Source organism: Lynx canadensis, chromosome B1 (assembly GCF_007474595.2).
Source record: "Lynx canadensis isolate LIC74 chromosome B1, mLynCan4.pri.v2, whole genome shotgun sequence".
Lineage (NCBI taxonomy): Eukaryota > Metazoa > Chordata > Mammalia > Carnivora > Felidae > Lynx > Lynx canadensis.
This window is the reverse complement of record NC_044306.2, coordinates 35,563,187-35,590,138: the sequence shown is the minus strand read 5'-3', so window position 1 is coordinate 35,590,138 and position 26,952 is coordinate 35,563,187. Positions and strand designations below refer to the sequence as shown.

The 26,952-nt window shown below is 54.3% G+C and overlaps 1 protein-coding gene across 11 annotated transcripts; it reads left to right on the top strand.

Annotated features, from left to right (window-relative positions):
- Nucleotides 1-92: 92 nt before the first annotated feature.
- DMTN (dematin actin binding protein) lies at nucleotides 93-26,952 on the top strand. Of its 11 annotated transcripts, XM_030312450.1 has the most exons (17): nucleotides 7,705-7,994; nucleotides 9,256-9,347; nucleotides 16,115-16,320; nucleotides 16,606-16,680; nucleotides 17,050-17,205; nucleotides 18,132-18,176; nucleotides 18,507-18,606; nucleotides 18,967-19,023; nucleotides 19,254-19,406; nucleotides 19,917-20,041; nucleotides 20,658-20,763; nucleotides 24,481-24,545; nucleotides 24,714-24,762; nucleotides 24,949-24,956; nucleotides 25,135-25,200; nucleotides 25,474-25,554; nucleotides 25,718-26,952. In XM_030312450.1, the coding sequence occupies exons 3-17, from the start codon at nucleotides 16,303-16,305 to the stop codon at nucleotides 25,829-25,831; spliced, it is 1,218 nt and encodes a 405-aa protein (XP_030168310.1). In that variant the 5' UTR covers nucleotides 7,705-7,994; nucleotides 9,256-9,347; nucleotides 16,115-16,302; the 3' UTR covers nucleotides 25,832-26,952. The 11 variants fall into 11 exon arrangements, with proteins under 11 accessions (XP_030168313.1, XP_030168311.1, XP_030168315.1 ...); XM_030312453.1 differs by lacking the exons at nucleotides 7,705-7,994; nucleotides 9,256-9,347 and adding an exon at nucleotides 93-111; XM_030312451.1 differs by lacking the exons at nucleotides 7,705-7,994; nucleotides 9,256-9,347 and adding an exon at nucleotides 5,791-5,855.

Sequence of the window (26,952 nt, the reverse complement as noted above, 5' to 3'; positions counted from 1 at the left end):
CGGGGCAGGGGCAGCAGGCCCGAGCGCCCGCGGAGGAGCGGGCAGGCGCGGCGCCCGGGCGGCCCGCGGACTCTGCAGCCTCTTCGCCGGTAGCCAGATTGCTTTTTTCCGGTGAGGAGGGGGGATGGGGGAGGAGGGCTCAGCCGAGCGGAAGGGGGAGAGAGGGCGAGAATGCGTCCCCTTGTTCCCCAGGCCCCTGCGGGGGGCGGAGGCGGGGGCCACACCTGAGGGGAAGATGCAATTAGAGGCGGCAGGCTGGGCCGCGCGGCCCCGGGGGGAGGGGTGGCCGCGGCGGGAGGGAGAGGGGAGGGCGCTCCCACCCCCAGCCGGAGCTTCTCGGGTGGGCTTTCCCAGACGCCTCCAGGTGTGCTTTAGGGGAGTGGAACTAAGAGCCATAAAACCCGCCTCTTTCCTCCTTTTCGCCGGCGTGTAATCTTGTTGAGGGGGAGGCCCTTCCAGCACGTCTCCCCGCGCAAGCCAGCTCTTCCGTTGATGGACCCCCCCCCCCAGCCTCAGTTTCTCCTTCCTCTTCTTTCTGGGAAATTGTTGGAGGGAAATATTACGGAGAGAGAGGGAAAAGGATGAGAGACATCCCTTCTCCCCACTTCTCCCAAAAATGGCCCAAAAATAAGGACCGAATGGGCAATTAGGGAGGAGCCTGGTTTAGTCATAATGGGAGGTGAGTGAAGCAGCCGTCCAAGGCGGTGGGGGCCAGGGGTCCTCCCCCCCCCCCCCCCCCGCCTCTCCTTTGGTGAGGACTAGAGAGGTCTGACGCCCCCAGCTCTGGGCAATTTAGAAGGCAACAGCCAAGAGGGAGGTCTCTCAGGCCCCAGGACAGACATTCTCCCTCCAGCTTGTCATAATTGCTTTGCACCAGGTTGCTTTTTTCTCTCCCCCCTTCTAATCACAAAGAGCCTTAATCCTGGTGAAGACTGCGGGAGACGTGTTGGGGGTCGTTTTCTGGGAGGGGGGCGGTGTAGGGAGGGTGGTCCGGAGCCACAGCTGATAACTGGCGAGTTCAATGGGATTTTAAACACAGAGGCAACGCCCAGCAATTACCTGAGGACAAAGGGTTGGGGCCCCCAGGTGTGGAGGTCTGGACTTGGGGGGCAGGGGGCTGAGAAGGAGGTGTGTTGGGGAGGGGGAGCTCTTACAATCCCTCTGATTTCCGCAGGAATTTGAGACATTCTTTAAAACTCTAGACTGCCTCCCCCCAGCCCGGCTCTCAGACCCACCCCACCCTCCCTGGCTCGGGTTAGAGACAGCTTCAAAGGTGGACTGGGCCCTTTGTCTTGCCTCTGCTTTCTTCTCTGCCTTTCTCCGGCCCCTCCCTCCCTCTCTTTGACCTCCCCAGCACAGACGGCCTCTGGGGGCCGGCTCCAGAAAGCCCTCACTGTTTCCTTTCTTGCTTTTTGAGGTGAGACCTGGTGGGGAGGGCCTGAGACAGGGAGGAGTGAGGGAGGAAGGCAGCTCTGGAGGCCTGTGCCATCCCTGAGTGCCTTGCCCTGCCCCAAGCACCAAGCCTGGCAAGTCTTGGGTCTCTGGCTTGGCTCTCTGAACCTTCTCCCCACACCTTTTACTGCCTCTGCCAAGTCCAGGCTCCATACCTAGGGGGCCTTGTCATATCTAGTGAAATCTATTCCAGCTGATTCCATCTGGTCTGGGGGTGAGTTCAAAGATGCTAAAAGGAAGAAGCCAAAGGAATAGATCTGATAATGGGGTCTCAAGGGATTTAACATGTGGAAAGGGGGGTAGGGGGAGAAGGCTTCCCAGAGGACCACAGACTACCCCTGGCTGCTTCTGTGTGCTGGAAGGTTCTAAGCAAGTGTGTGGGTGGGGGTGGGCAGTGTGGGGGAAGACTTAGGGCAAGATGAGCACATCCATCTCGGGGAGGATGTGACAAAGTGGAGGGAGCAGGCGGCAGGTGCCTCAGATCCTGTGTTGGTTAGGATTACCAAGACCTCCAGCTAAGAATAGCCTGCATATTGATCTCCCCTCCTCTGTGCTGTCCTCCAACAGCCAGATGGAGCAGAGGGGGACATCCACTTACTTTCTAGTCCTCACAAGCAGGCTACTATTTAAATAACTCTGTTGAGCCCTGTCCCTCATACTTTCAGTGGCCAGTGACCTCCTTGGCTTCAGACCTGGCTGTCCTCAGCCTCATATCCCTGGACTCTTTGAAGGACCTCCCCCCCCCCCCACACCTTTTTGAAGCTCTTTCCTCCTTCATTCTCTCACTGGGACCCTACTCTTCCTGGCTCCTCTTTAGAGAAACATTCCCTAAGATTTCTGCCTTTCTCTTCTCTCCTTGTTCTTCCTGCTGAGTCTCTCCTAGCAATGCAACATGTCAGCTGTCACCACCTTGCACACTATTGCTTTCTCTCCCACACTTGGGAACTGCACCACTGCCAGGCCTCGCTGGGGTCTGTCTCAGTTACTACAGCAGCTTTCAAAGTCATGTCTCTGCCTCCTGACACCCCCACCTCCTCCAGGACATCACACAGTTTGTTCCCTGGCCCTACCCAACCCTAAACCACAGCTCTGCCAGTGTTACCTGATCACTAGCAGACTCCTTAGCGTGGTTTTCAAAACTCCTGTACAATCCTGGTCAGCCTCCCTTCCCAGCCCTGTCCCTACAAGTCCCCTCTGGGGAGTTCCAGGAGCTCTGGTTTAATAGCCAACCAGCACCCTGTGCCTGGCTCTGTTCCTGAGGTTCCCACTGCCCAGCACACCTTTCTCCAGAATGCTTGCACGCTGCTGTCTCCTCTGCTCCATAGACTTTCCTCCCCTCTGGGGCTAGTGGCAGTCTCTGGTGACACAAGTGTCTCTGGCTGCCGACTTGCCCTTCCCTTATGGCCTATATCACAGTTTTCTGGAACTGTACTTATTTGTGCTTGTGTAATGGTTGTGCTACAAAGCAAGTGTCTCAGATGTAGAAGTAGTAGGTCTTTGCCTCCCTCATAGTACCCAGTGCAGTATGTTACACAGAATAAGTATTTGTTGAGGGAATTAAATCGACTGAAGGTCCAGAAAGAAGTCATTGGCTCTGAGCCCTGCAGTCCCTCAAGATGGAGGCACAATGAGAACCAGAATCCTGCCTCCACCCTCCATCCTTAGGTGGACTTGGGTGGGGAGGGGTCCTAAGCAGTTATCCAAATACTTATTTATCCCCTACAATGTACAAGCACTGTGCTAGCCCTTCAGCTGACCAAAAAGATGGACAAGATATTATGTCATCCCCGGTCAAGATCTCAAGACACTTGAAATATAGGTGGGGGGATAAACCCACTTTTGGAAATTTTGGAACTTTTGGAAATCTCTCTTCTACCTAAGATAGCAAAGTGGCATTTGGTACATCCCAAAAGAGGGAAAAAGGAAACAGGAGCTATTGGAAATAAGGACACTAATGTGCACAGAACTCTGGAGATGTGCTTACATGTAACCCCTTATTCAGGGGGTATTCCCATATAATGTGTGCACTAGCTTAGACTCAGAGATATTAACTCATCTACAGTTGCAGCTACTGAGCATTACAGTCTAGGTTCTTGCCGGTCTTCATCACCTGAGTGGGATGTTCTCTGCTTGTGGCCAAGCAGGGAGGGTTCTCCAGGGTGGGAGAGTACGTGGGGCTGGGACACTGGGAAAGGCTGGAGTTTGCATGATCTTTAAGAATGAGCAGGATTTCAGTTAGCAGAGAAGATATGTAAGGGAAAAATTTAAGAGGGAAAACAGCATGAGAAAAAAGGTTTTGAGGGGCTCCTGGGGTGGCTTAGTCGGTTAAGTGGTTAAGCGTTGGACTCTTGATTTCAGCTCAAGTCATGATCGCACGGTTCGGTTCCAGAATTCGGGCCCTGAGTCAGGCTCTGCACTGGCGGCCCAAAGTCTGCTTGGAATTCTCTTTCTCTCCCTCTCTCTCTGCCCCTCCCCTCTCAAAATAAATAAATGAATAAACATTAAAAAGAAAAGAAAAAAGGTTTTGAGATAGGAAAATGTGAGGAGTGTTCAGGGGAAGGTGAGCAGTCCCTGGGTTTGGATAAAATTGCAAGTTTGCCTGGAGAAGTGGCAGGAAATGATTGGGTTACATGATGGAGAGTTTTGTGTGGCAGAGGCTTTGAGAAGGAGAGTGACCATGCAATTGTGGGGTTGGAGGTTGGGAGAGAGACTGGTCTGGTGGCAGCATGCTGTGAACTAAGGCTCTGGGGTCCCTGAGACAGAGGGTCCAGTGCATAGAGGTGGGGTGTGTGTGTGACTTCTAAACTCTTTGGAGAAAGTGTCATTTCCAGGCCCTCATCTTTCCCTTTATTCCTTTGGCCCAGTTCTTCATCACCTTGCCCTTCTCCTTAGGTGCCCAGGTGCCCTCATTAGCCTCTCCAGGAGTTAATGTTTAGATAGCACAGGGGGAGAGTCCCTGGTGCTCCCAGCCCCAGCAGGCTGGTGCATGGGGCGGGGCAAGGGGCAATGGAGTGAGACAGAGAGAGTACAGAGAAGCCTGTTGCACAGGCCTTGGTGAGGGGGCTGGCGGCAGGGCCGAAGTCCAGCCGGGACATCTGGCACCAGTGATCTTGCTGCAGAAAGGAGCCAAGAACTAGTTGGGGCCTGGGACTGCCTGCCTGAGAGGGGCAGGAGCCCCAGCCCTTGTTGTGGACGAAAGGGGCCATCCTCAAGGCCTCAAGGCACTCCTGAACTTAAAGGTATGCTAGTCCCCTTAGTAGCTGGGTATGGCCAAGTGGTACCCAGGAAGCCTACCCTGGGGCCTGGACAGTAGGCACTGGTATTCAGTGTTGCCTGGCTCTAGGGGAAAGATTTTGCCTCCCCTCTTATCCCAGCCTGAAGGGGAGAGAGGCAAGCACTGGGAGGGGGGATGGTCTACTGGTCTTGAGGAGTCTAGGGCCTTCCCAGGAGGAAGCCACTGGTGACAGAGCAAGTCTCACTGTAGGACAATAGAGGAAGTGGAGGTGCAGCAGAGGCAGGCAACAGAAGGGTCTCCTGGCCTGGCTGTGCCCTCCCTGTGAGCACCAATACACACACACAGACACACACACACACACACACACACACACACACACACACACCCCAGGATCCCTCTCAGTAAGGAATGACCTTGACAGCTACCATGCCTCAGGTCGACAGAGGGAGCCCTAACTCTGCAGTCCCCTTGGTTCCAGGGCTGGCTGGTGGCAGACTGTTCCTGCCCAAGGTGGCTCTCCCACCCTGTGGAAGGACATTCCTGTAGAGTTGGGGGCAGTGAGAATGGGCCTTGCAGGATTGGAAGACTCTGATTCTCCTCTTGGTCAAGGGGAATGAGAGGAGGAGATGCTCAGAGATAGCCGAGGTCAGATGCGGGGCAGACTTCTGGGCCCGAAGCCCTGTGTCCACCCCAGCCTTCCTGCTGGAAGCCACCCTCTGACCCTTTAACATAGGTCATCCCTCCCTGTTCCTATCACTGTTCCCCAGCTGCACACCAAGCTTTCTGGAATGGAGGATGCTGCCCAGTGCTGCCTCCCTTTGCAAGTTCGGCCTGCTGTATGGCCCTGAATTAGAGCTGTCCTGAGGCCATACTGGGAGCCAACCCCAGAGCCTTATGGAAACGGGGAGGGGAGACTCAGTGGGAGCCCTGGCCCCTGCAGCTACCCCACCCCCACCTCAGCACCGAGGCAGACCTCAGGCCGCCTCCCTCCATCACTGAAGAGGCAGTAGGAGTCACAGCCGCCTCCTCCCCCCTCCCTGCTGCCGCCGCGGCTGAGCCGGCAGGTTGTCTTGGCAACGGGAGGCGGAGAGGAGATGCGCCGAGGGATGGAGGTGTATGTCACCGAGGAAGCTGCCGTGCTCCTGCCCCACGCCCCAGGCCCCTGAAGGTACCGGAGAGCCCTCCCTTCCCCCTCCCCTTGCCCTTTCCCCTGGATTCCCCCACTCTATCCAAGAAGGGCCTTGTTTCACAGACGAGAATGCTCCCTTCCTCCCAGGCCATAGAGACTCCTACCCATTTCTCATGAGCTACCTCATTCCAGGCCCCTGTCCACAGCTGTCCTTCCCTGCACCAGCTCATTCCAGCCCTACCTCTGGTCACCCTTGCACCGGAAGACAAATCTCCTGGGGTGGCGTTGTCTGGTGGGGGGCAAGTGGGAGCAGGACAGGAACCGTGGTAGTGGGAAAAATCAGGGGTCCTAAAGGGCTGAGGTGGAAAAGCACCTGGTGCTTGGTCTCCTGGAGGGTTGGCAGCAGGGCTGGGGCACTAAGGGTGGGCTTGAAGGGAGGGAAGCAGAGAGGCTGTCTGAGGCTGGCAGTTTACCCAGAAAGGCCTGATTCCCCCTCCTCCGAGGCTGTAGCCCCTCCTGCCACATCAAAGGTACACCCCCTCCTGCATCATGTCCTGACCTTTTTTTTCATGGTTAGATGTTTCTTTTCTCACCCCCAGGCTTTCTCATTCCTTTCCACAGGGCCCTCTCCCTAGCCACTCCCCAGCAGCTGAATTCCTTCTACCCTTCCTCAGTCACTCAGCTGCCTGCCTTCTTCATTTCTCCATTCTTTCTGGAGCCCATCCTTTGAAATTCATTCTTCTCTATCTTTCACTAACCCAGACATCCCTCCCTTACTGTCCCTACCTGTCCCCTCCTGTCCTCTTTTCCTTGAGCAAGAGGTCTGGAGCACACTCTCACCTGTCCCCCTCAAGACCCTCCCCCTGTGATTTTCCATTCAGATACCCCAGAGCCCCCTCCCCAGATTCTAGATTTCCCGAAGGACAGCTCATACCATCAGCTGACCGGCTGTGGGCAGTGGTTACCAGGGCAACAGCAAGGGCTGCCTAGGTAGGCAAGTCTGCTGTGAGGTGGAAAGACTGCTGGGGCCACGGCCAGGGCCAGCCGGCTGAGTTCCCTCCCCTGCCCCCCAGGGGTCAAAGATGAACCACGCTCTGCTCTGTGCCCACAGAGAACCAACAGGCCAATGACAGGGTCCTGGACTTGTGAAGGTTTTCCCAGACAGGGAGGGCACATCCTGTAGTTCTGTGCTGGGACCTGGGCATCACCTGGCCGGAAATTCCCTTTTGATGAAGCTGCCCCAGTGAGAGATGGAGTCCTTCTCACAGTTGCCAGGGGATTCTGGTAATCTAAGGGCCAACCCAGTCTCTTGTGCTGAGGACCTGGTTTTTCAGATCTTCCCATTTGTCCCTCACCAGGAGGGGGTTAAGCCTTCCTTGAGTGACCAATTCCGGCATCTTTGCCCTCTCCCTACCACTGAGAATCTATGCCCTTTAGCACCCCAGGGAGGCAGGACCCCAGAGGCCTCCGTTGCTGCTCTTAGGCAAGGAGTAGGAGATACAGGTGCTGGGAGAAAAAGGTGTTGTCATCTCTCAGTTATCAGTAGAGCCCCCTCTGCCCCCACCCCAACTCAAATTCTGTTTATGAGGAGGCTTGAGGGGCTGTGTGTGTGTGTGTGTGTGTGTGTGTATGAAAGTGTGTGAGCATGGAATGTTGCAGGGTTGGGGGTGTGGGAAAGGGAAAAAGGCCAACAGCTCGCGAGTCTGCTTCCGATTCTGCTTCGTCATGATGCCGGGTTAATGCTCCTCTTGTTTGAAACGGATTGAACTGCAGCTTTGAGCTAGGTGGAAGCGCAGACACATACAAACACACACCCTCAGGCCAGCCACACGCTATCAGCTGGAGGTGGGGAGGGTGCTGTGGGGGAGCCAGAGGCCCGCCCGCCAGACCGCCAGACGCAGGCTCCAAGCGCAAGCCTGTGGAGAAGCAGGGTGGGGACGAGGGGGTGGGGGCTCAGAGGGTAGGTCCCCTCCTGTGCCAGCTCCCCCCACCCGCCCACCTACCCCAAGCCGGGTTTTTCCTGCTATTTGTGCTCTGGGAAAGCACGGCTGGGTTCCTGGAAGAGACGCCTATTACCTTGGCTCTGGAGAAAAAGCGACAGCGCTGGGATCTGGGCCTGTGCCTGCCCAGCCCAGTCTTGGGGCCTCAGAGCATCTGGGCGACACTGTTTGGGAAGAGGTAGGTGGCAGGGTCTCCCATCTCTCTTCCCCTCTCTGGGCACTTTGGGCCACAACCCCTGCCTGGGAGTGAGGCTCTGGGTGGTGGCACGGATCCCCTTAGGAGGGGCCGGCTATGGCCGCTGTTCAGGGGGAGAAACCCTGGGACTAGCTGGGTTTGATCTCATCAAGCCTGATTTGAGGAAGAGGGCTGAGGGTTCATGCTGTCACCCCAGTGCCCCCTTCACCTAGCTGTGCTGGGCAGAAGTGCAAGTGATGGAATTGGGGGGGGGGCACTGGGGTGGGCAGGGGAGCTGTTCTTTCTTTGCTGAATAACGGGGAGTGGAAGGGGTTGCCCCCCTCGCTCCCAATGTGCTGCAGGTTTTGAGGGGGAAGCACTACACACAGACACCTGAATGCTGTTGGTGAGGGGTGTGTTCCTTGGGAGGAGGTACCTGGTGAGCCCCTTTCTAGCCCTTGGCTGGCCAGGCTGGGGTGAGAACCAAATGCAGAATGATGTTGGGTGGTAGGGCGTGGCTGCAGGCCTGACCCCTGCTCACTCCTGGCCACTGCTGAAGTGCTTGAAGAGGCTGGGGGCTGAGCAGACATTCAGGCCTGTGAGGATCCAGAGGCAACCCCTTGCCAGCCTAGCAGGCCAAGCCCCCTCCCTGGGCAGATGCACCTAGTGTTTCCCTCCCAGGGGACTGTGTTGCCAGGGTTTGAGAGTCAGGGGAGCAGGGGCAGGTGTAGGAGAAGGAAGGCAGTCATGCTTTGGGAATGGGGAGCAGGGAAGCCACCAGGGAGTGGGTAAATGGGGGGCATACATGTGCACAGCTCAGGGAGGGGGTGTCAGCACGTGATGCGAGTGGTTGTGAGCATGGAGAACGGGTGCCAAGAGAGGATCAGTGGGTGGGTGGGAGTGGGTGTCAGTAGCACTGTGTGTCACTGTGTGGGGGCCTTGCTGGGAGAGTGGGGGCGTGATCTTGCAAGCAGGGTGCATGGGTTCTGCAACTGTGTTTCAGTGTGGGCTCTTGCCTGTGTGGGCAAAGTGCTATGTCCACATGTGTCTTGCCTCAGTGCTGCTGGCCTCTCCTTATGTTCAACACCTGAGTCAGGCAGTTCACCTGGGGATGCAGGTCTATAGGAATTCCTCTTTTGAGGCTCGTGTGTGTGTGTGTGTGTGTGTGTGTGTGTGTGTGTGTGTGTGTAAACATCAGAGTAAGGATACCCTCAGAATTCAGAAAGCTGAACTTGGGACTCAAGATCCTTGCATCTCCCCGCAGCTCTATCAATCTACTTTGTACCAGTGGCACCACAATGTACCAACAGAACCAGCTATAAGTAGAGACCAGAGCAGAAGCATGCTGAGGACCAAGTAAGCCTGAGGAGTTGGGGGGCACACAGAAAGAGGGGCCTCTTCAGAAGGAAGGTGTAGAGAAAGGGTACATCAACACAAGAGAAGTCTAGGAGAAACTGAATGAAAAGATGCATATTTGTATGAAGTGGGGGGAGTGGAAGGGGCTGCCTGGGCCCAGTCCTGCTGTCATCAGGACCAAAGATGGGGCAGGGCCTTGAGCAGGTGGGTTCTCAGGCTGGGGCCCAGATTTGGGGCCCACCTGCCCTGCCTGATGCTTCAGCAGAGTGTGAGAGGGTGATATATATATAGTGTTGGTATTAGAGGAACACCAACCCTAGTCCTAGCATATCGAGCAGGCCTTAAAAAATGGGGATGAGGAGAGAAGGGAAGAAGGGCAGGCACAGGCCTGATGGATGCTCCATGAACTGCTGGCCCAGAGCTGGGAGCCCTCTCCTGGCCTTCCTGCACGTCCTTTTGGAGCAAGCATGGGTGCCCCCTGCGCACGCGTGCACACAACCACCCACACCCACCCACCCACACGTACACCCTCAGGCTTCCCTGGCTACTGCTGGTCTGCTCCTGCCCACTCTTCCCCTCTCCACCCCAGGATGGGATGCTGTTTTGGGAACCAGTGACCTAGCTGGATCCTTCCTTTATTTCTGGCACTGAATTGTTGCCACAGTAACTGTGGGGGTGGGGCTGGGAGCAGGACAGTGTGAAAGGGAAACAGAGCCAAGGGAGGAAAGATGAAGAAAGAGAAGAAAAAGGGAATGGAAAGCAGAGAGTGGAGAAGGAGCAGGGAAGGGGCAAGGCAGGCAGTCACACTGTGAGTGAAACTGGAGAAAAGGGAGAGGGGCAAAGTTCCTGCCCACACTGACCCCAGCCCACTTGGACAGCTCATTTGCCTCATTTCACAACTCACTTACTCTCTGCACTACCCGCGCCCAGGCTAACTTGACCCTGCCCAGGGGCACAAAGCCCCAGTCCCCCAGTCTCCCTGTTCCTTGTCCACAAGTCAGTCCAGCGGGCAGGAATCTGGGTGGCTCCACCATGTAGGGTTAGCACTATATAAGGTTAGCCCCAAGGCCCAAGTTCAGATTGAAGTAGGATCTTCAGAGACCCACTGAGAAGACTGTCCATTGGCTTTAGCCTGAGACAGGCCTGGGTAGCAATTCCAGCTTGCCTTCTATTTGTGTGGCTTTGGCAAGTCAGCCTCTCAGCCACAGTTTCCTCATCTCTAAGTGGGGAAGGCTTGTGTGGAGGGTAAAGAGGATGTTATGAAAGTCCACGGCACAGCGACTGGCATAGAGCCAGCGGGGGTTGGCTTAGGATATGAGCAGAGGCTGGACTGGAGGTCCCCAGCTGTGGTTCTGCCCACTGAGCCTTCATTTCTACAAGTCCAGGGAGGCACAGCCAGGCTAGTCCTATTTGCAGGAGGAGCCGGCTGGGATGGGTGCAGAGGTCTTATCACCCCCGGCCCAAAGCTGAGAGGTTCTAGTTGCCATGGAGATGCGCAGGTGGGCAATGTGAGGTGGGGCTGGGCTGGTGGCTTAGATAAGGCAATGCTGCGGGGCTGGGGGAGGGTGGGGTGGAGAAGGAGGGATGAGGAGCCCCAGTGTGTGATGGGAGTGAGCAGCTGGGAAGTCCTCTCCACCACCTGGGCTTGCCTGCCTCCACCGCCTTTCTTTCTTTCCCTGTCCTTCCATCCTGCCCTCCCTTCCTGCTGCAGCCTGCCCTTTTCGTCTGGTTCATAGGAGGTTTCTGGAACCGAGGGGGTGCATGTGCATGTGCATGTGCAGACACAAGGGGTGTGTACGGTCGGTCGGGAGAGAGGGTCAGGACTGGAGGAGGGGAGAGTGGGTGTTGACTTGGGAGGAAATTAGCTTTGGGGGAGGGGGCCTCTTGTGGGTGGAGTAAGCAATTGCCTGCATAATGTGATTTGAGAGAAGCCAAGAAATCCCTCTTTTCCTCCCTCTCGCCCTCTCCCTCACTCTCTCTCCTGAGAGAGAGAGAGAGAGAGAGAGAGAGAGAGAGAGAGAGAAACTCCACCCCAAAGCATTTTTCCTTAAAATTTCACCAGAAAGAACTTCACTTCTTAAGGCTAGCCCTAAATTAAAATGTAGTGCCCTGGAAGAGTAAGAGATCAGTTTGTCAGCGTGTTTCCTAATACACTGGGCACTGCCAAGCAGGCTCAAAGGAATGTGGCTCAGAGTAAGGGAGAGGAGACTCTGAGGCTAAGGGGATGAGACCCAGCACAGGGGACTGCCGCAGGGTTGTGGACAGCTCTGGAAAGGCCCAGGCAACAGAGCAGACACATCATTATCATTATTTTGAATCCTGTTTCTGAGTGGCTATGCCCGAAGGCCAGTGTTTGTGCACATGTGAGTGTGGGTTCAGGGCGATTGTGCACTGCAGTGACGTGGCTGGTCTGGTACCCTTCCCCTCACTTCTTGCCTGGGCAGTTACCACTCTGATACACAGTCATTGCCTCATCCTGTACCTCCCTGCCACACACACACACACACACACACACTGGTGCTCGAGGGGAAGGTGCCAGGGCCACCACCAGGCTCAGCCTGAGGCTCAGAACACATGGAAACTCTCAGTTCTCCCTGGCAGCTCAGCCATCCACACTCCCCACCAGACCTTTTCTACTGCCTTTAGCTTCTGCTCACCAACCTGTCAGATCTGCATATGGCCTTATCTGTCACTTTTCCTGGGAAAATAATGGCCTCCCAATGGGACTGGCCCAGGCTACATGCTTCTGTGTTGTGGATACCCAACTTTCCCTTTCCTCTCCTTCCAGGAAAGCCTAGAGTTTTCTTTCCAAAGCCAGCCTTCCACTTGGGCCTGAACCACATGCCTCTCCCCTGCTGGGATCCCTCTTCCCTCTTCAATGCCTACAAGCATGTTCAGGTCTTCCCTTTCTTTAAACACCTTCAGCCAATCGGCCTCCTCCAGAGCCACTCTCCAACCCTCTCCCACCCTCTGTCACACTCTTCCTGCCTGTGTGCTATGTAGGCCAGCCCTGACAAGGGAGCCTCACTACTCCTCTGGAAACGCTCTCACAGGCCACCAAACCAGAGAGCCTTCACTCCCTGCAACACTTCCCGCCTTCTCTGGGCCAGGGACTCTTGGCTCCATGACCTTCTTTTCTCAGCCCCACTTGCCTACCATTTTTCTCCATATTTATTGCACTCTTACTGTGCACTAGATACACTCCATGCCCCCAAGGAGCTGGCCATTCCATTTCACCTCTCCCTTTCATGCCATCTGTGACTATTCTGGTCCCCTTGGTATTTCCCAGGATGCTGGTTTTAAACTTCTTTCCTCCTTTGACAACCTCATGTGCAAAGTACCGTCTGTAGTCAGATGGCTTCCAAATCTCTATTTCCAGCCTGCCCCTCCCTCAACCTCCTGTTCCTCCTGGATGTTCCCATGGGCTCATCGACTGCACCCACCTCAACCTCAAAAAGTGAACTCCATGCTTCCCCTTCTGTCTCTGAGGGCAGCCACCTCCCCATCCCCCAGGGGTTCTCCAGATCAAGTCTGTTTTGCACATTGTGCCTCTAGGATCTCTCCCTTTTGCCTCCTTTCCATCATGGGCCTCATACCCAAGTCAAGGTCCTCACAAGCCCCTGCCTGACTGCTGCCGTAGCTTCCAGGCTGGTCTTTGTCCACACGGCCCCTTCCTGTCCAGTTCGTCTTCCAGGCTGAAGCCACATTCAAAGCACTGCTTGGGTCTGTCACTTCTTTGTTTGAAAAAAGTTTCTAAGCATTCTATGGCTCCTCTTGCCCACAAAATACAGTCTGAATCCCCTAGTCTGGGTTGGAGGCCTCCATAATCTGACCCCTGACCTCCTGCATCAAACATATTTCAACCTTATGAGCTCTATAATTTAGCCATATGTGCTGTTCCCTAGCCAGACCCAGTGCTGCTCCCCATATCTCTACTTTTGCTCATGCTGCTTTATCTCTCAAGAATCCATTTCTTCGGTTTTTACATGAACTCAAACTGGGCATTCAAGGCCTACCTCGACTACCTCCTCTAAGGGATCTTTTTTATTATTCCTTTCTCAACACCCCAGCAGGAGTGATCCCTCCTCCTGTGACTTCTCATGGCTCCTTATATTATCTTATCTAGCACATGTAATTTTCTGCTTTGCGCGCAAGTTATCTACATACATGCCTCATTTCTGGAGGGGCAGCTCGGCTCCCCTGACTCATCTTTCTGTTCTCCATAAGGCTTATCACTGAGTGTTGTCTGTGGTTACTGAAGAATTAGGTACTCAGGAAGTATTTGATGAATGGATAAAGCAATATATGACTGGGTAGGTGGGTGGATGGATAGGTGGGTGGATGGATGGATGGATGGATGGATGGATGGAAGGATGGGTAGATACATGGATGAATGAGTGTTTGGCTCTAAGGCTAAGCCAAGTATATAGTTAGTTTGACAATGGCTGCTAACACAGTAAAGATCAGAGAGGAGTGAAAAAGAACTAACAGCTCTTGAATATGTATTAGAGTTTACTCTGATCCTCAGACACCTAGTTAAAAGCATTACAAAGTGAGAGCTAAGAAGGCAAGAGAAGGATAAAGCTCTGGAATGGAGTCTTTCCATGGGAACCAAATACCTAGTGTGACTCTGATGGCCAGAGTCCTGTCTTAGACAAGCCTTGACTCTAGAATTTCAAAAGGACTTGAGAAATGTGGCAGATTTTAGTCTATCCCCACAATGCACCTGACACGGCACTAGGCAGGCACTTTGAATCATGCCAATGCTGAAGAACAGTCATTTTCAGCTCACAACTCTGGACAACTTTTTAACCTGAGCCTCAGTTTTCTCATCTGTAAAATGCGTCTACCTTTGTTGTTGAGGGGGGATGAAACAAAATCATTCTTTTAAAGTCCTTATCAGAGGCACCTGGCTGGCTCAGTTGGTGGAGCATGCGACTCGACTCTTGATCTCAGGGTTGTAGGTTCAAGCCGCACACTGGGCATAGAGATTACTTAAAAATAAAATCTTTAAAAAAAAGTGCTTATCAAAGTACCTAACATGACCATTCAAAAAATGGTATCTATTGTTATTGTTTTGTCCTCCAGAAGTTAGCACTCATTCTGGTTAGTGAAAAAACATTTTCTGGCATTAGGCAACATATAATCAAGGGCACAGTTATGCAGGTTTCTTTTTCAGTCCCACTGGAATTCTGAGAAGCGTTATAAGAAGGCCTAGAATAGTAGAGGAGGCCTCCCAGAGGAGCAGAGCTTAGGATGGCCCCTGAAGGACTAGTGGGTTCTGGGAGACATGGAAGGGGACAGAGAATAGTGGAAAGGGCATGCGCAAAAGCAGGGACATGGGAGTGAGGGCTGCTTTTGCAGCAAGCAGGTGGTTTTGGTGGGGGAAAGAGGGTGAGCAGAAGAATGGCCTGATACAAAATAACAGGTGATAAGACTGGGAGCACCAATGACCTCAGTCTTTCATTACCCCCTGTGGTAAAGAACAGCTACAGAAAAGACACAAAAGTTCATTAGCCTTTGGGGAAATAGAAATAATAATAGTTAATACTCCACATAGTAGAATTTATAATGTTTTAAGCATTTCACATTTTATAACTTATCTAATACGCAGAGCCACCCCATGACATAGATACTATGACTGTCTTCCATTTTACAGATGAGAAATGTAAGTACAGAGAGAGTAAGTAACTTGCCCAAGGTCACACAGCTGCTGAGTAGCAGAGTCTACTCACTCCCAGGTACTCTGGTCCAGAGTTCATGCTGCCTCTTCCCTGTACCTTCTGTAGCCATCAACTCTCTGCACTCAAAGGCCCATGGCCACCATGGCTGGAAAGTCAGCCAGGCATTCACTAAGTGGTTATCACGTGTCTAGTACAGGCAGTGGGGGGATGGGAAGATTGCTAAGGGAATCAGGGATGAAGGGGAATACATGGACTGTGGCCCCAGGGAACTCATAATCTGCAGCAGACAAGACCCAACTCCCCAGGAACAAAGAGGCAGCAGTGCCAGCTGGGATGCCTTCCTGCTGAAGCTAGGGGCCCTGCCTTGTAGAGAAGTAGCAATTCAGAGGACAGCCTCAGCACAGGCATTCTGAGAAGGCTGTGCAGAGCTGGGATGTGGCCTCGACCCCAAAGGGGACTCTATCAAATGCCTGCAAGTGAGACTGCCTGCTGGACAGGGACAGGGACACCGAATGTGGTCTCCCTCCACACTCCCCTCCCTTTTTCCAGGAGGCCTCCCCCAGCCCATGACAGGGCCACTTCATGCCAAGTCAGTTTCACTGCATCTCCACCCAGTCTGTTCACCTGATAGGTTCAGTAGGTCCCTCTGTGTTAAACCTGCTTGGGATTTGAGACACAGGGGGCACAATGGACAATGGATTGAGTAGGGAGAAGGACAGGCGCCAGCACAGAGCCAGGGAGAGAGGCCACGGCCTTGGCCGAGAGGAGTGAGAACCAGGGCTTGAAACCGGACTGCAGCCCCAGGGCAGGGCAGGTGTGACAGAGCCGGAATGTGAGGCTGCACCGGAACGGGTGACCCCTGCAGTCATTTCCTTTCCGGCCAGAGAACAATGGCTCAAAAACAAGTGCAGTCCCTCCGCTTTTCCCGCTTTGCCGTCCACACGCGCGCTCGCTTGCTTACCCGGGGCTGAGCGAATGGAAAGCCTGAACCCTGAAGGGCGCTGGCTCCCTTCCGCCCTGCTCTCCGGAGCTCCCAGAGATCCGGGGCCCCACCGCCCTCCCTGGCACGTTCTTCCCTCCCAGGCCCGGCACTCGGTCACCAGCCGGGAGAGTCACTGAGGGATGAGGACGCCACAGCCCGGTGGAACGCACTTTCTGCTCTCGTGGCCCCGAGCGCGCAGCGCCCAGGAGCCGGGCAGAGCCTGACGCCCTGTCGTCAACCCTCGCGCACGGGGCTCTGCGGGTGACCGGACCGGCCAGCTCCCTGCTGCATGGAACGGCTGCAGAAGGTGCGCGGGAGGTGCCCCCCCCCCCCCCCCCCCCGTCCCGGCAGTGCGCGTCCTGGGCACCGGGTGGGGCCAGGCTTCCCCGCCGAGGGTCAGGTCGGGAGTCGACGGTGCCACCTGCTGGTTGCCTGCAGAACCGCACCTCGGGGCCCCAGAGGCCTAAGGAAGCCCTCCCCTGCCCCAGCCCCACCCTCCTTCCCTCCCTCCGCCCGGAGGAGAGCCAGCCCGCACCCGGCCCTGGCACGCACGCTCATTCCCACCCACCCGCCCGCCTTTCACTCTCCCCAGCAACCACTTACCTCCCCTGGGAGCGTCAGCTCCTCCCGAGGCTCCAGTGTTCCTGGCTCTCCCTCCAGCATCGTGGTGAGTACTTCTCGGCCACCAGCACCCCCAAGCTGGGACAGGGATGGGGTGGGGACACTGCTGGGCCACTTCACCCAGAGCCTCCCTGACGATGGTCCTGCCAGGGCTGATGGGCAGAGAGAACCCAGAAATCCAGAGAAGGTTCTCCACACCCCCCTTCTCTGGTCTGGTCCTGCCTCATTGTATCCAAAATGCTAGGCGAAGGATTATCATTTTGTAAGGTGACTCTCTAAACTCTTAAAATTAAAATAATAGAATTATTAACTTTTAAGAGCTGACATCTCAGATGGCTGCCCATTTTCTTCCTAAGGCCAGTATTCTAGGTGAGGCTTTTGGCACATCTGTTCCATTCACACCATTTCCCTTCAGGCCAAGATGGACAATCAGGTGCTGGGCTACAAGGACTTGGCTGCCATCCCCAAGGACAAGGCCATCCTGGACATCGAGCGGCCTGACCTCATGATCTACGAGCCCCACTTTACCTATTCTCTCCTGGAACATGTGGAGCTTCCCAGAAGCCGGGAGGTGAGGGGTGGGAGGCTCCTCTTGGACAGGACTTGGGGGAAAGGGCTCCCCCAGCCACACCGGGTAGGAGGTGGAATCCCTCTGACGCTTCCTTTCCTGGTGGCCAGACTCCAAAACAAGAAAAGGAACTGTGGGCAGAAATCAACCAATGGTCAACCCAGTGTTTGTGGAGAGCAGGCAGAGACAGGCCGGAGGCTGGAGGATAAGCTCCATGCAGAGAGTGGGGAGGCCATGTTTGAATGGCAGCCTCACAGAGCCGGTGGTGGGGGCAGGGGGGGGGGGTTATGGAGGAAAAGGGTGTGAGTGGTCAGAAAAAGCAAATTTGCCAAAAGCCCTCAGGAGCACTGGACGAGAAGGCTGGAATTCCTAGCTGAGTGACCTACGTGAAAGTATGGTTTCAGTTTCCCCTCCTGTAAATCAAGGCAATACATCTGCCCTCCCACCTCACCAGCTATTTAAGTGTGAGAGAGAACTTGTGGCAGCTACTTTGTAAGCCGTGTTCCAGAAAGGGGTAGTGTCATGGCTGAACTGTGGGCTGGGGGCAGGCTGGGGGCTACCCTGCTGGGAGCCCAGACTCCATCCTGGCTGCTTGTGGGTCTTGTCCCTTCCCCTGGGTGCTAGGCTCTGAGGACAGGGTCAGAGCCACCTTCAATTGGCCCTCAGAGCACAAGCACACTGCTCCAAGATCCATGGCTTCTTCGTACCTCCAGAGAAAGAGAGGGCTCTGCCGAGGAGAGCACTAGGATGAAGAAGGATGGAGGGCCAGTTCTGGGAACTGGCAAGGACTGAGAGAGAAGAGGTGGCTCAGAAATTGGCCGGGCAAGGGTGCAGAGTTGGGCGGGGGATGAAGTGGCCCTTCCGGGGCTCTAGGGATGAGGATTTACCCCTACCCTTGTGGCTCTGACCAGCCTCCTCTCCATCCGCAGCGCTCACTGTCACCCAAATCCACATCCCCCCCACCATCCCCAGAGGTGAGTCTGCCCCACACCTGACACTTGCCCGGCTCCCCTCCCCCACACATATGCAGAGCCCATGGGATGACCTCATCCTGTTGCTGACCAGCTCTGTGTCCATCTGTCTGTCTGACCCAGGACCTCATTTAACCCTTTCTCCCTGGGTCAGACATCATCAGTAGGTTGAGTCCTTGGATACCCTTCCTCTGCCCTGGGGTTGGGGGCTTGTGGGCTGTCAGGGTGGGGGGGACAGAGATGGTGGAGTCAGGTGAAGCAGTGTCTCTCTGGGTTGGAGAGGGTAGGGTGGGAGACCTGGGAGCTTCAGTGAACCACACTTCTGTTCTGCAGGTGTGGGCAGAGAGCCGGTCCCCTGGAACCATCTCTCAGGTTTCAGCCCCAAGAGCCACTGGGACCCCACGGACCAGCCTACCCCATTTCCACCATCCTGGTAGGCTTTACTGTCATTGTGGCTGCACCCTTTCCCTGGGACCTCTTTTTCCTGCAGGAACCCAAGCTTTTTACTGTCTGTCCCCCACTCTCTGGGGTATATGCTCACTATGGAATTGGCTGGAACCCCTGATGGCAGGACCACAGGCGGATGGTGCCTTCCCTCCCACCCAACTAGAAAAGTGGGAAAAGTCCCAATCCCCTGAGGGACAGCTCTAGGAACTCCAGTTCTGTCTTGGCTCTTGGCAGGAGCCCATGAATTTCCTGCCTTCTTCCATTCCATTTGTGCCTCCTCATTGGCCTGGTCTCGCCCACCATCAGCATATCCTCCTTCTCATCTGCTCTTGCTCCCTGTCCACAGAGACAACCCGCCCAGATTCCAACATCTACAAGAAGCCACCTATCTACAAGCAGAGAGGTGAGGGTTCCCCTCACTGACCTGGGCCGCTTTGCGCCACCGGCTAGGGGACCGTGGGAGAATAGCTGTTCATAACAGCATATAACCTCTGCTCTGTATTCTTTGCTGTGTGTTGTGTTTACACCCATGGTCTCACAGGTGTGAAAGAGGACAGGAGAGGGAGTTAGGGGCTGGGCTAGGCCGAGGTGGCCTGGCAGGGGGTATGGGCTGACCCTGACCTTCACCTGCAGAGTCCATGGGAGGGAGCCCTCAGAGCAAGCACCTCATCGAGGACCTCATCATCGAGTCCTCCAAGTTCCCTGCAGCCCAGCCGCCTGACCCCAACCAGCCAGCCAAGATTGAAACCGACTATTGGCCATGCCCCCCGTCGCTGGCCGTCGTGGGTAGGATACTGTGTTGGAGAGGGGAAGGGGAGGCCTGGGATACTGCCTCCCGAGAGCTGCTGTTGAAGCTCCATGAACCCACCCTCTCTCCACGCCCACCCCACGTCCTTCATGGCCCTCTCAGCTCATCGCCCTTCCCTGTGTTCCAATGGCTCTTGGTGTGTGTGGCCCTTCTTGTTAGTCTTTCATTCACTTTCCTTTCATTTGGCCACTCAGCAGACATTTACCAGAAGTCTGCCTCCCAAGCTCTGTGACAGGAGCTCTGGGAAAGAGAAAGAGGAGCAAGATGAGGGTTTAGTCCCCTGTAAATTTAAGTCATGTGAGTGTGCATTGCCTACTCAGCTTTACCACAAGGCTAGAAAACGTTACCTTTATTTTATTTTTTTACAAAATAATTTGTAGTGTTCTCTTCAAGGTGCAGCCCAGTTGCCACGCACAAAGCCAGCACCTGACAAATGCTTGTTGAGCGAATGGCTGATTGACGAGCCTGCTTTTGCCTGTGTTCCCCAGAGACAGAATGGAGGAAGCGGAAGGCATCGAGGAGGGGCGCAGAGGAAGAGGAAGAGGAGGAAGATGACGACTCTGGGGAAGAGATGAAGGCTCTCAGGGAGCGTCAGAGAGAGGAACTCAGTAAGGTAGCATCTCACTACCCCCCAGACACCCTGCCTATATCTTCTTGGGGACAAAAGTTCTGGTTCACTAGCTGTTCTGTTCTGAATGGTGTCATGCCTGAAGAACATCCTTGTAGGAACACGAGGAACCCCCCTTCTTCCCAGGACTTCAGCTTGCTGCTACTGAATGGACACCAGGACCTCGTGCTGCTTTTGGGAAACACTAGTTAATTTAGGGTCAAAAGGAAAGAAAAGGGTGCCCCCTCACAGTGCTAGGCTTCAGTAGACTAAGTTCACGGGAAGAGGAGCAAGGAGAGAGCAGGCCACTGGTCTCCAGAGCAGGAGAAAGGGTGTTGGGGGTCCTGGAAAGGTCACTGACGGTGGCACGGACTTGTGCTCTGGGATGCAGAAGCCACTAGGATACAGTTACACTGAGCTGCGCTGATTCCTTGCTCTCCAGGGTGGCCAAACCCAGTGTGGCAGTGCATCAGACAGTGACAGGCCCCACAGGCTCCAGGGCACCACCGAGCCACTCGGAAACCAGTCCCCAGTCCTGCCTGCAGATACCCAGCTCTGAACCTTTTGGAGATGAGAAATGCGGGTAGAAGTCTTGGACCCATCTTCCTTTCTCCTTCTCCAGGTTACTTCCAACTTGGGAAAGATGATCTTGAAAGAAGAGATGGAAAAGTCATTGCCTATCCGGAGGAAAACTCGCTCTCTGCCTGACCGGACACCCTTTCATACCTGTGAGTGCCATGGGGTGGGGGGGCTCCGAATCACCTGGCCAGACCTTGAGGCCAGAATCGGAGTCTGAGTTTGTTTATCATATGCCCAGCTCTGTGCTCCTGCGGTGTAAGGGACAAAAGATCGTGTCACTGGCTCAAGGCACTCGTGTTCTCCTTAGGGCAAGAATACCAGTCATGGAATAAGACTAAAGCAGAATTAGCAAATTTTGTTTAACTTATCAAACACTTATTGTGTGTTCAACACATGCTAGACATTGGGGATTATAAAGAGTCGAAAATATAGTCCTGTCCTTCAGTAGCTCCCGGTCCATGGGGAAGCTGACATGAGAATTACAGTCAGTGCAGTTTGGGGAGATGTTGTGGTGACATGAGAGGCACACAGTGAGTGCTTCGAGAGGATCGTGACTGGGCCTGGGGCTGGAGGGTCGGGGAGGAGGGTAACTAGGTCTTGAAGCGAAAGAGTGAGTGGGGGAGAAGGGCATTGTGGACACAGGACAGTGTGCGAGCAAAGGCAAGGAACAGGAAACATCCTGGCCACCATACAAGGGCCTGCAGGAGCCTGCAGTTACAGAGCCCAGAGTGTGCCTTGGGGTGGCAGGGATTAGCCAGAGAGACGGGGGGGGGGGGGGTGTCCTGGGCTTTGGGTACTAAGCCCTCTAAATCACTGGAGTTTAGCCTGGACTTCCCTAGAGCAGGGCGGCTGCAGCAGAGGGAGGGAGAGCAGAAAGCCCAAGCTGCAGCAATGAGGCCTCTAAAAGCCTAGCCTCAGGAGCCACCCAGCATCACTCCTCTGCATCCTATTGGTCAGAGCAGCTCATGGGGCAGCCTAGACTCAAGGGAGGGGAGAGGCATTCCACTGCCTGATGAAGGCAGTGGTACAGAGGCTCACGGGCTGGAAGAAAATGTGCAAGCCATCTTTGGAGACACTCTACACATTTCCCAATAGTCTGGATAAGGACTAAAACTGTACATAGGTTCAGAGGAGAGGCGTTGGGTTTGAGAAATATATAGGAGGTGGAATCAACTGGACTAAGTGGTTGACTGGCTGTGGGAAAGGAGAGCCGAGTCAGGGTCTTGGCTTGGGTGCTAGGTGGGGACATACCTGGAACTGATGTGATGAGGGAGGAAGGGGTTGGATGAAAGATGAAGGGACTGGTTTAGAACATGTTGGGCTTGAGGTACATGTAGGTGAAAGCTGGGTCTTACTGAGTTGGAAGCTTGAAGGGCAAGTTGAGTCTTCAGCTTGTATGTAGTGGTAAGAGCCCCAGCAATGTCCAGCTGGAGGTCCCAGGAGGAGGCCCAGCCTCAGGATGTGGGAGGTGAGCCTTAAAAGGCCCCTTTCTCTGAGGGCTGGGGACTCAGGTCTGGGAGCAGGCCACATGGGAAGTTGAGGTTGTCTGCTGAGCGGAAAGAGGGTGAGGCTGGGTGAGGTTGGAAAGGTTAGGACCAGACGCTGCAGGGGAGGGGAACCGTTGCCAGTCTTTCGGACTGTAGTGATGATCATCCACGCAGTGTGGGCCTTATCTCTGTGGTTTGCAGGCAAGAGTTGCTGGCTGATCCAGGGTTAGAGTTTCATAAGGCAGGTGTCGAGGGATGAGGGGCTGGGTGAACTGCTGAGTGGTGGTGAAAGTGGTTATATACCCCACCATGGGTTGAAGGTCCCAGGGGAAGCAGGGAGCAGGGGGATCAAGACACTGGAGGTCCCCATGAGACTGATGGACATTTGTGCTGGGAATGAGGATGCAAGGAAGCCGCAAACAAGAAAGGTGCTATGGCTGCAAAGTGGGATTCCCAGGCTTCAAATGTGCAGCAGTTGGGGACAAGACCTAGGGGGTGGCCATTTGGAAGGGCTGCCTGATGGGGCTGAGGTGAAGGCCACAGAGGGGGTGGGATTCAAGGAGCCGTAAGGGTCATATGTGCTTGGACATCCACAGGGTCACTGAAGGTCCCCAGGATGGTATTTCAGTAGGATTGGGAAGAGTTACAGTAAGGCCTTTTTAGAGAATGTAGAATAGTGAAGGCTGGAAGAAAGAAGCAGATAGAGAGATGTCCCAAAGGTTGGATTCAATCTTCATGTTCTACCAGAATTTGCTATTCAGTCAAAATTAGCTCTTTAACTTCCATTTTGGCCTTGCAGAGTTGAATGGCCAAATATCTACCACACCATCATGTTTGGCATCCCTGAACTCCTATGTGACCAGTGATCACATGACTGCTTGACTGCTTACGTTACTGTCATAGCTAATCAGCCTCAACAGTTTCAGAATTGTGAACAGGCATGTCATTCTGACTTGATGGTAGTGTTGAAATGGTCACTTTCAAACGTAAATGAGCATTCTAAAAATAATTCCAAGTGAAAATCTTCTGATATGCTTTGTAGGTTGAAATTCTATCATTCATTTGAAATATAAATGTATACTTATCACAGAAATGAAATGCTTCAATAGTGAATGATCATTGTAGAAACAGATAATTTCCTATACAAAAGTAAGAAGTATTTAAAAAAATTTTTTTAACGGTTCTTTATTTTTGAGAGACAGAGAGACAGAGCGTGAGCAGGGGAGGGGCATAGAGAGAGACAGAGAGAGGGAGACAGAGTCCAAAGCAGGCTCCAGCCTCTGAGGTGTCAGCATAGAGCCTGATGGGGGCTTGAATTCACAAACTGTGAGGTCATGACCTGAGTCGAAGTCGGATGCTCAACCCACTGAGCCATCTAGGCGCCCCTTAAAAGAATGTTTTAAGAAGACAATTCCTTATAATTTTGAATCTGTCAAGGCTGAACCTTCAAACAAATTGTTTATCAGGGCACATGTCTGGCTCAGTCAGAGGAGCATGTGACTCTTAATATTGGGGTCGTGAGTTCAAGCCCCACATTGGGTGTAAAGATTACTTACATAAATAAATACATACACTTTAAAAAAATGTTAATCAAAATGATTGCCATAGATTGCCAATGATTTCTAGCATTTGGACATGAAAGAGTTTTGAGATCTGGGCAAACTAAGAATCTTAGGTACAAAGTTCTCTTTAGGAAAGCCTGTTACTGAAAACCAACAATATGTAGAGATAGAACGCCTAGTGATCCTATGAAATGTGTAAGTTCAAAGTGATATCTGATCTTGCACACGTGAAGTCCCTCTCTAGATATTTTTAAGTGATCTCTACACCCAGCATGGGGCTCGAACTCATGACCCTGAGGTCGAGAGTCGCATGCTCCACCCACTGAGGCGGCCAGGCGCCCCACAAACATGGTGTATATGGACTTCTGTGCTCGTATACTGCTGCCACAGTCTAGCAGCTGATGGCGCTGAGGAAATGATCGTTTCTGTATGATAACGTCATACATCTGAAATGTGATTACTAGCATTGCTAATTGTAAATTATGATTCCGTCCGTCATTTTGACGAAATTTCAGATATATTTCTGTAGTCCAGAGTTTCATCTTAAGACGGTGAGCCTCATCATCTGACTGTCACTGGCCAACTATCAGTTTTAACACTTGGGCATTTTGTCCAGATGTGTGTTTGTTTAGAGAGACAGCCCAGAGCTGCCAGCACAGTGCCGCTTGCTGAAGGTAATGGGCAAGAGCCAAAAGCCCTCCCAGGGCCCCCCAGGTCTGCCCTTCACGGCCCTGCCTCTGGCAGGGGAGGCCAGGGAGGCAGCCCTCTCAGGAATGGCTGTCCAAAGGCACCGACCAGGCCTCTTGCTCTCTTCCAGCCCTGCATGCAGGAACATCAAAGTCATCTTCTCTCCCCGCCTATGGCAGGACCACTCTGAGCCGGGTAAGGTCCCAGACCAGAGATCAGCGCCTGCCAGGGAAGAGTGTGTCTTTGGGCACCTCTGAGGGACTGAGCTACTTGGGCATCCTGAGGGCACAGGAGACCCTTAAAGTGAGGGGGAACAGTGTGGAATCCTCTAGCTTCCTTCTGATCCCTTCATGTCCTTTCTAGCTACAGTCCACAGACTTCAGCCCCTCTGGGAGTGAGACTGGAAGCCCAGGTGAGAGGCAGGGCCATCCAATACCAGGCGAACAGGGAAAGAAAGGGGCCTCAGCAGGCCCCAGGGCAGCCCCGTGTCTGTGATGTGGGCTGGGCTGTGGCTGGAGGTTGGGGAGGCTGAGCTGGCAGGCTTGGAGGCCTGCTGACCTTTGAGCTACCTCCAGACAATGACTCTTCTCTCCCACAGGCCTGCAGGTGAGTGCCTCCTGGAGGGGAACACATGGAGCAGCAGAAGCCATGGATGAGTGACAGGCAGCATTGGGGGAGGGGGGTGTGGGGCCACAGAGGCCTGGTAAGGACTCGAGAAGCCCAGGGTAAGGCTGGGGAGGTCTCCCTGCCCCACTCTGGCTCACTGCGGCTTTGGTCTCCCCAGAACGGAGAGGGCCAGAGGGGGAGGATGGACCGGGGGAACTCCCTGCCCTGTGTGCTGGAGCAGAAGGTGAGGGGCAGGGGCAGAGTCAGGGGTGGTGGGCCGGGGACAGAACCATCTACAGTGGGGGTGGGCCAGCCAGCCGGGGGGAGAAGCCAGGGAAGTGAATGCACTAAGGGGTCGATGATGGGAGGGGCAGCAGGGAAGTTGGGGGACATGGCTGGCAAAAATGGCATGAGCCCTGAGGGCCCCTACAGGCTGATAAGGGGCCCAGGGAATTGAAGGGTTACACTGACAGGAAACTCTACGAGCCTAAGACTGCCCCTTCCCCTCCCTGCCCAGATCTATCCCTACGAAATGCTGGTGGTGACCAATAAGGGGAGAACCAAACTGCCTCCAGGTGTGGATCGGATGAGGCTTGAGGTATGCGGAGGAAATGTGTGGGGTGGGCTTAGGTGCCACTAATGGGGTGCCTTCCCTGCCTGATGGGGAGAACCAGGGGCCTCTTTGAGTGCTCCCTTAGTCATTTGGCCAGCCCCACCCTGCACCCCTGTTCCTAAGCTGCCCCTGCGTGTCCCCTCTACAGAGGCATCTGTCTGCGGAGGACTTCTCAAGAGTATTTTCCATGTCTCCTGAAGAGTTTAGCAAGCTGGCCCTGTGGAAGAGGAATGAACTCAAGAAAAAGGCCTCTCTCTTCTGACCACCCCTCCCACTCCTTGACTGACCCTGTCCCCTGCTGCTTCAGGGCTCTGGAGCTGGGATCACTAGACCCCAAAGCATCATCCCTTGGGGGAGCAGGGAGGTGGGGTGGAGGTAGGGTTGGCTCCATTCCCCAGGTGAGGAGGAACCAAGACCTCTGCAGTGCTGGGGTTGTAGGACATGAACTTGCTTCCCCATAATGAGCTAGGGGGGGCCTCCTTCCCTCATCCCTGGTCCTCACTGCACAGGGCAAACCCAGTCTGGACTCCAGCACACACAGAGTTAATGTTTGCACCCTCTCCCCACCCCAACCCCACATGAAGGTCCCCACAAGAGAGTGAGGAGAAACGAGGCAGCATTAGTGGTCAGGCATGTTGGCTGTCTTGACCAAATGGGTGGGTAGGACCCTCGGACCTGCTAGGAGGCAGGTGAGGGTGGGAAGCAGCCAGGCAGGCAGGGAGAGCCCCAGGATGCTGTGTGCACCCAAGCACGCCTCCTCACCTCACCTTGGACAGCTTTCCCTATACCTGGGCCTCTGGCTTCTCTGACTCTTAGCAGGAGCAGGCTTGAACTCAGCCTCTAACAAGGAGGCCACCCTGCCCTCCAGCTCACCTTGTCCTCTCCTTGTGACCCCTAAGCTTCAGAGCCTCTTGCTCCAGCCCTGTGGCTTCCCCAGAAGCCTTGGCTTAGAGTGGAGATGTTGCAGAACCTCAGCCCGCCGTCAGCCTGCAGGCAAAGTCTGCTAGACTTCTAGCACCCAGGTCCCGGGCAGAACCCAGGCCTTCAGGCTCCTTGGATGGGATCAAGAGGCCAGGCTGAGTGTCCTGGCTAGCAGGTCCCGTCCATTCCCACGCATCCCCCACCACGCTGTCTAAAGAATGTAATTTATTGGGGCACCCCCCCAGCTGCTTTCTCTCCTAACTCTCTGCCCTACTTTAATCACACTCCCAGCTTTTCTTCTCTACAGAAACATATGTGTATATAATTATATATATATTTTTGCCTGGGGCTGGGTTTGGTACCTGCCCAGACTCTGGCATCCCTTTCCACTGTGTGTGTGTGTGATAATGCTGTGGGAGGGGGACTCTGCTTGGAATTAAAAGGTTGCACTGGGCCCCCAAA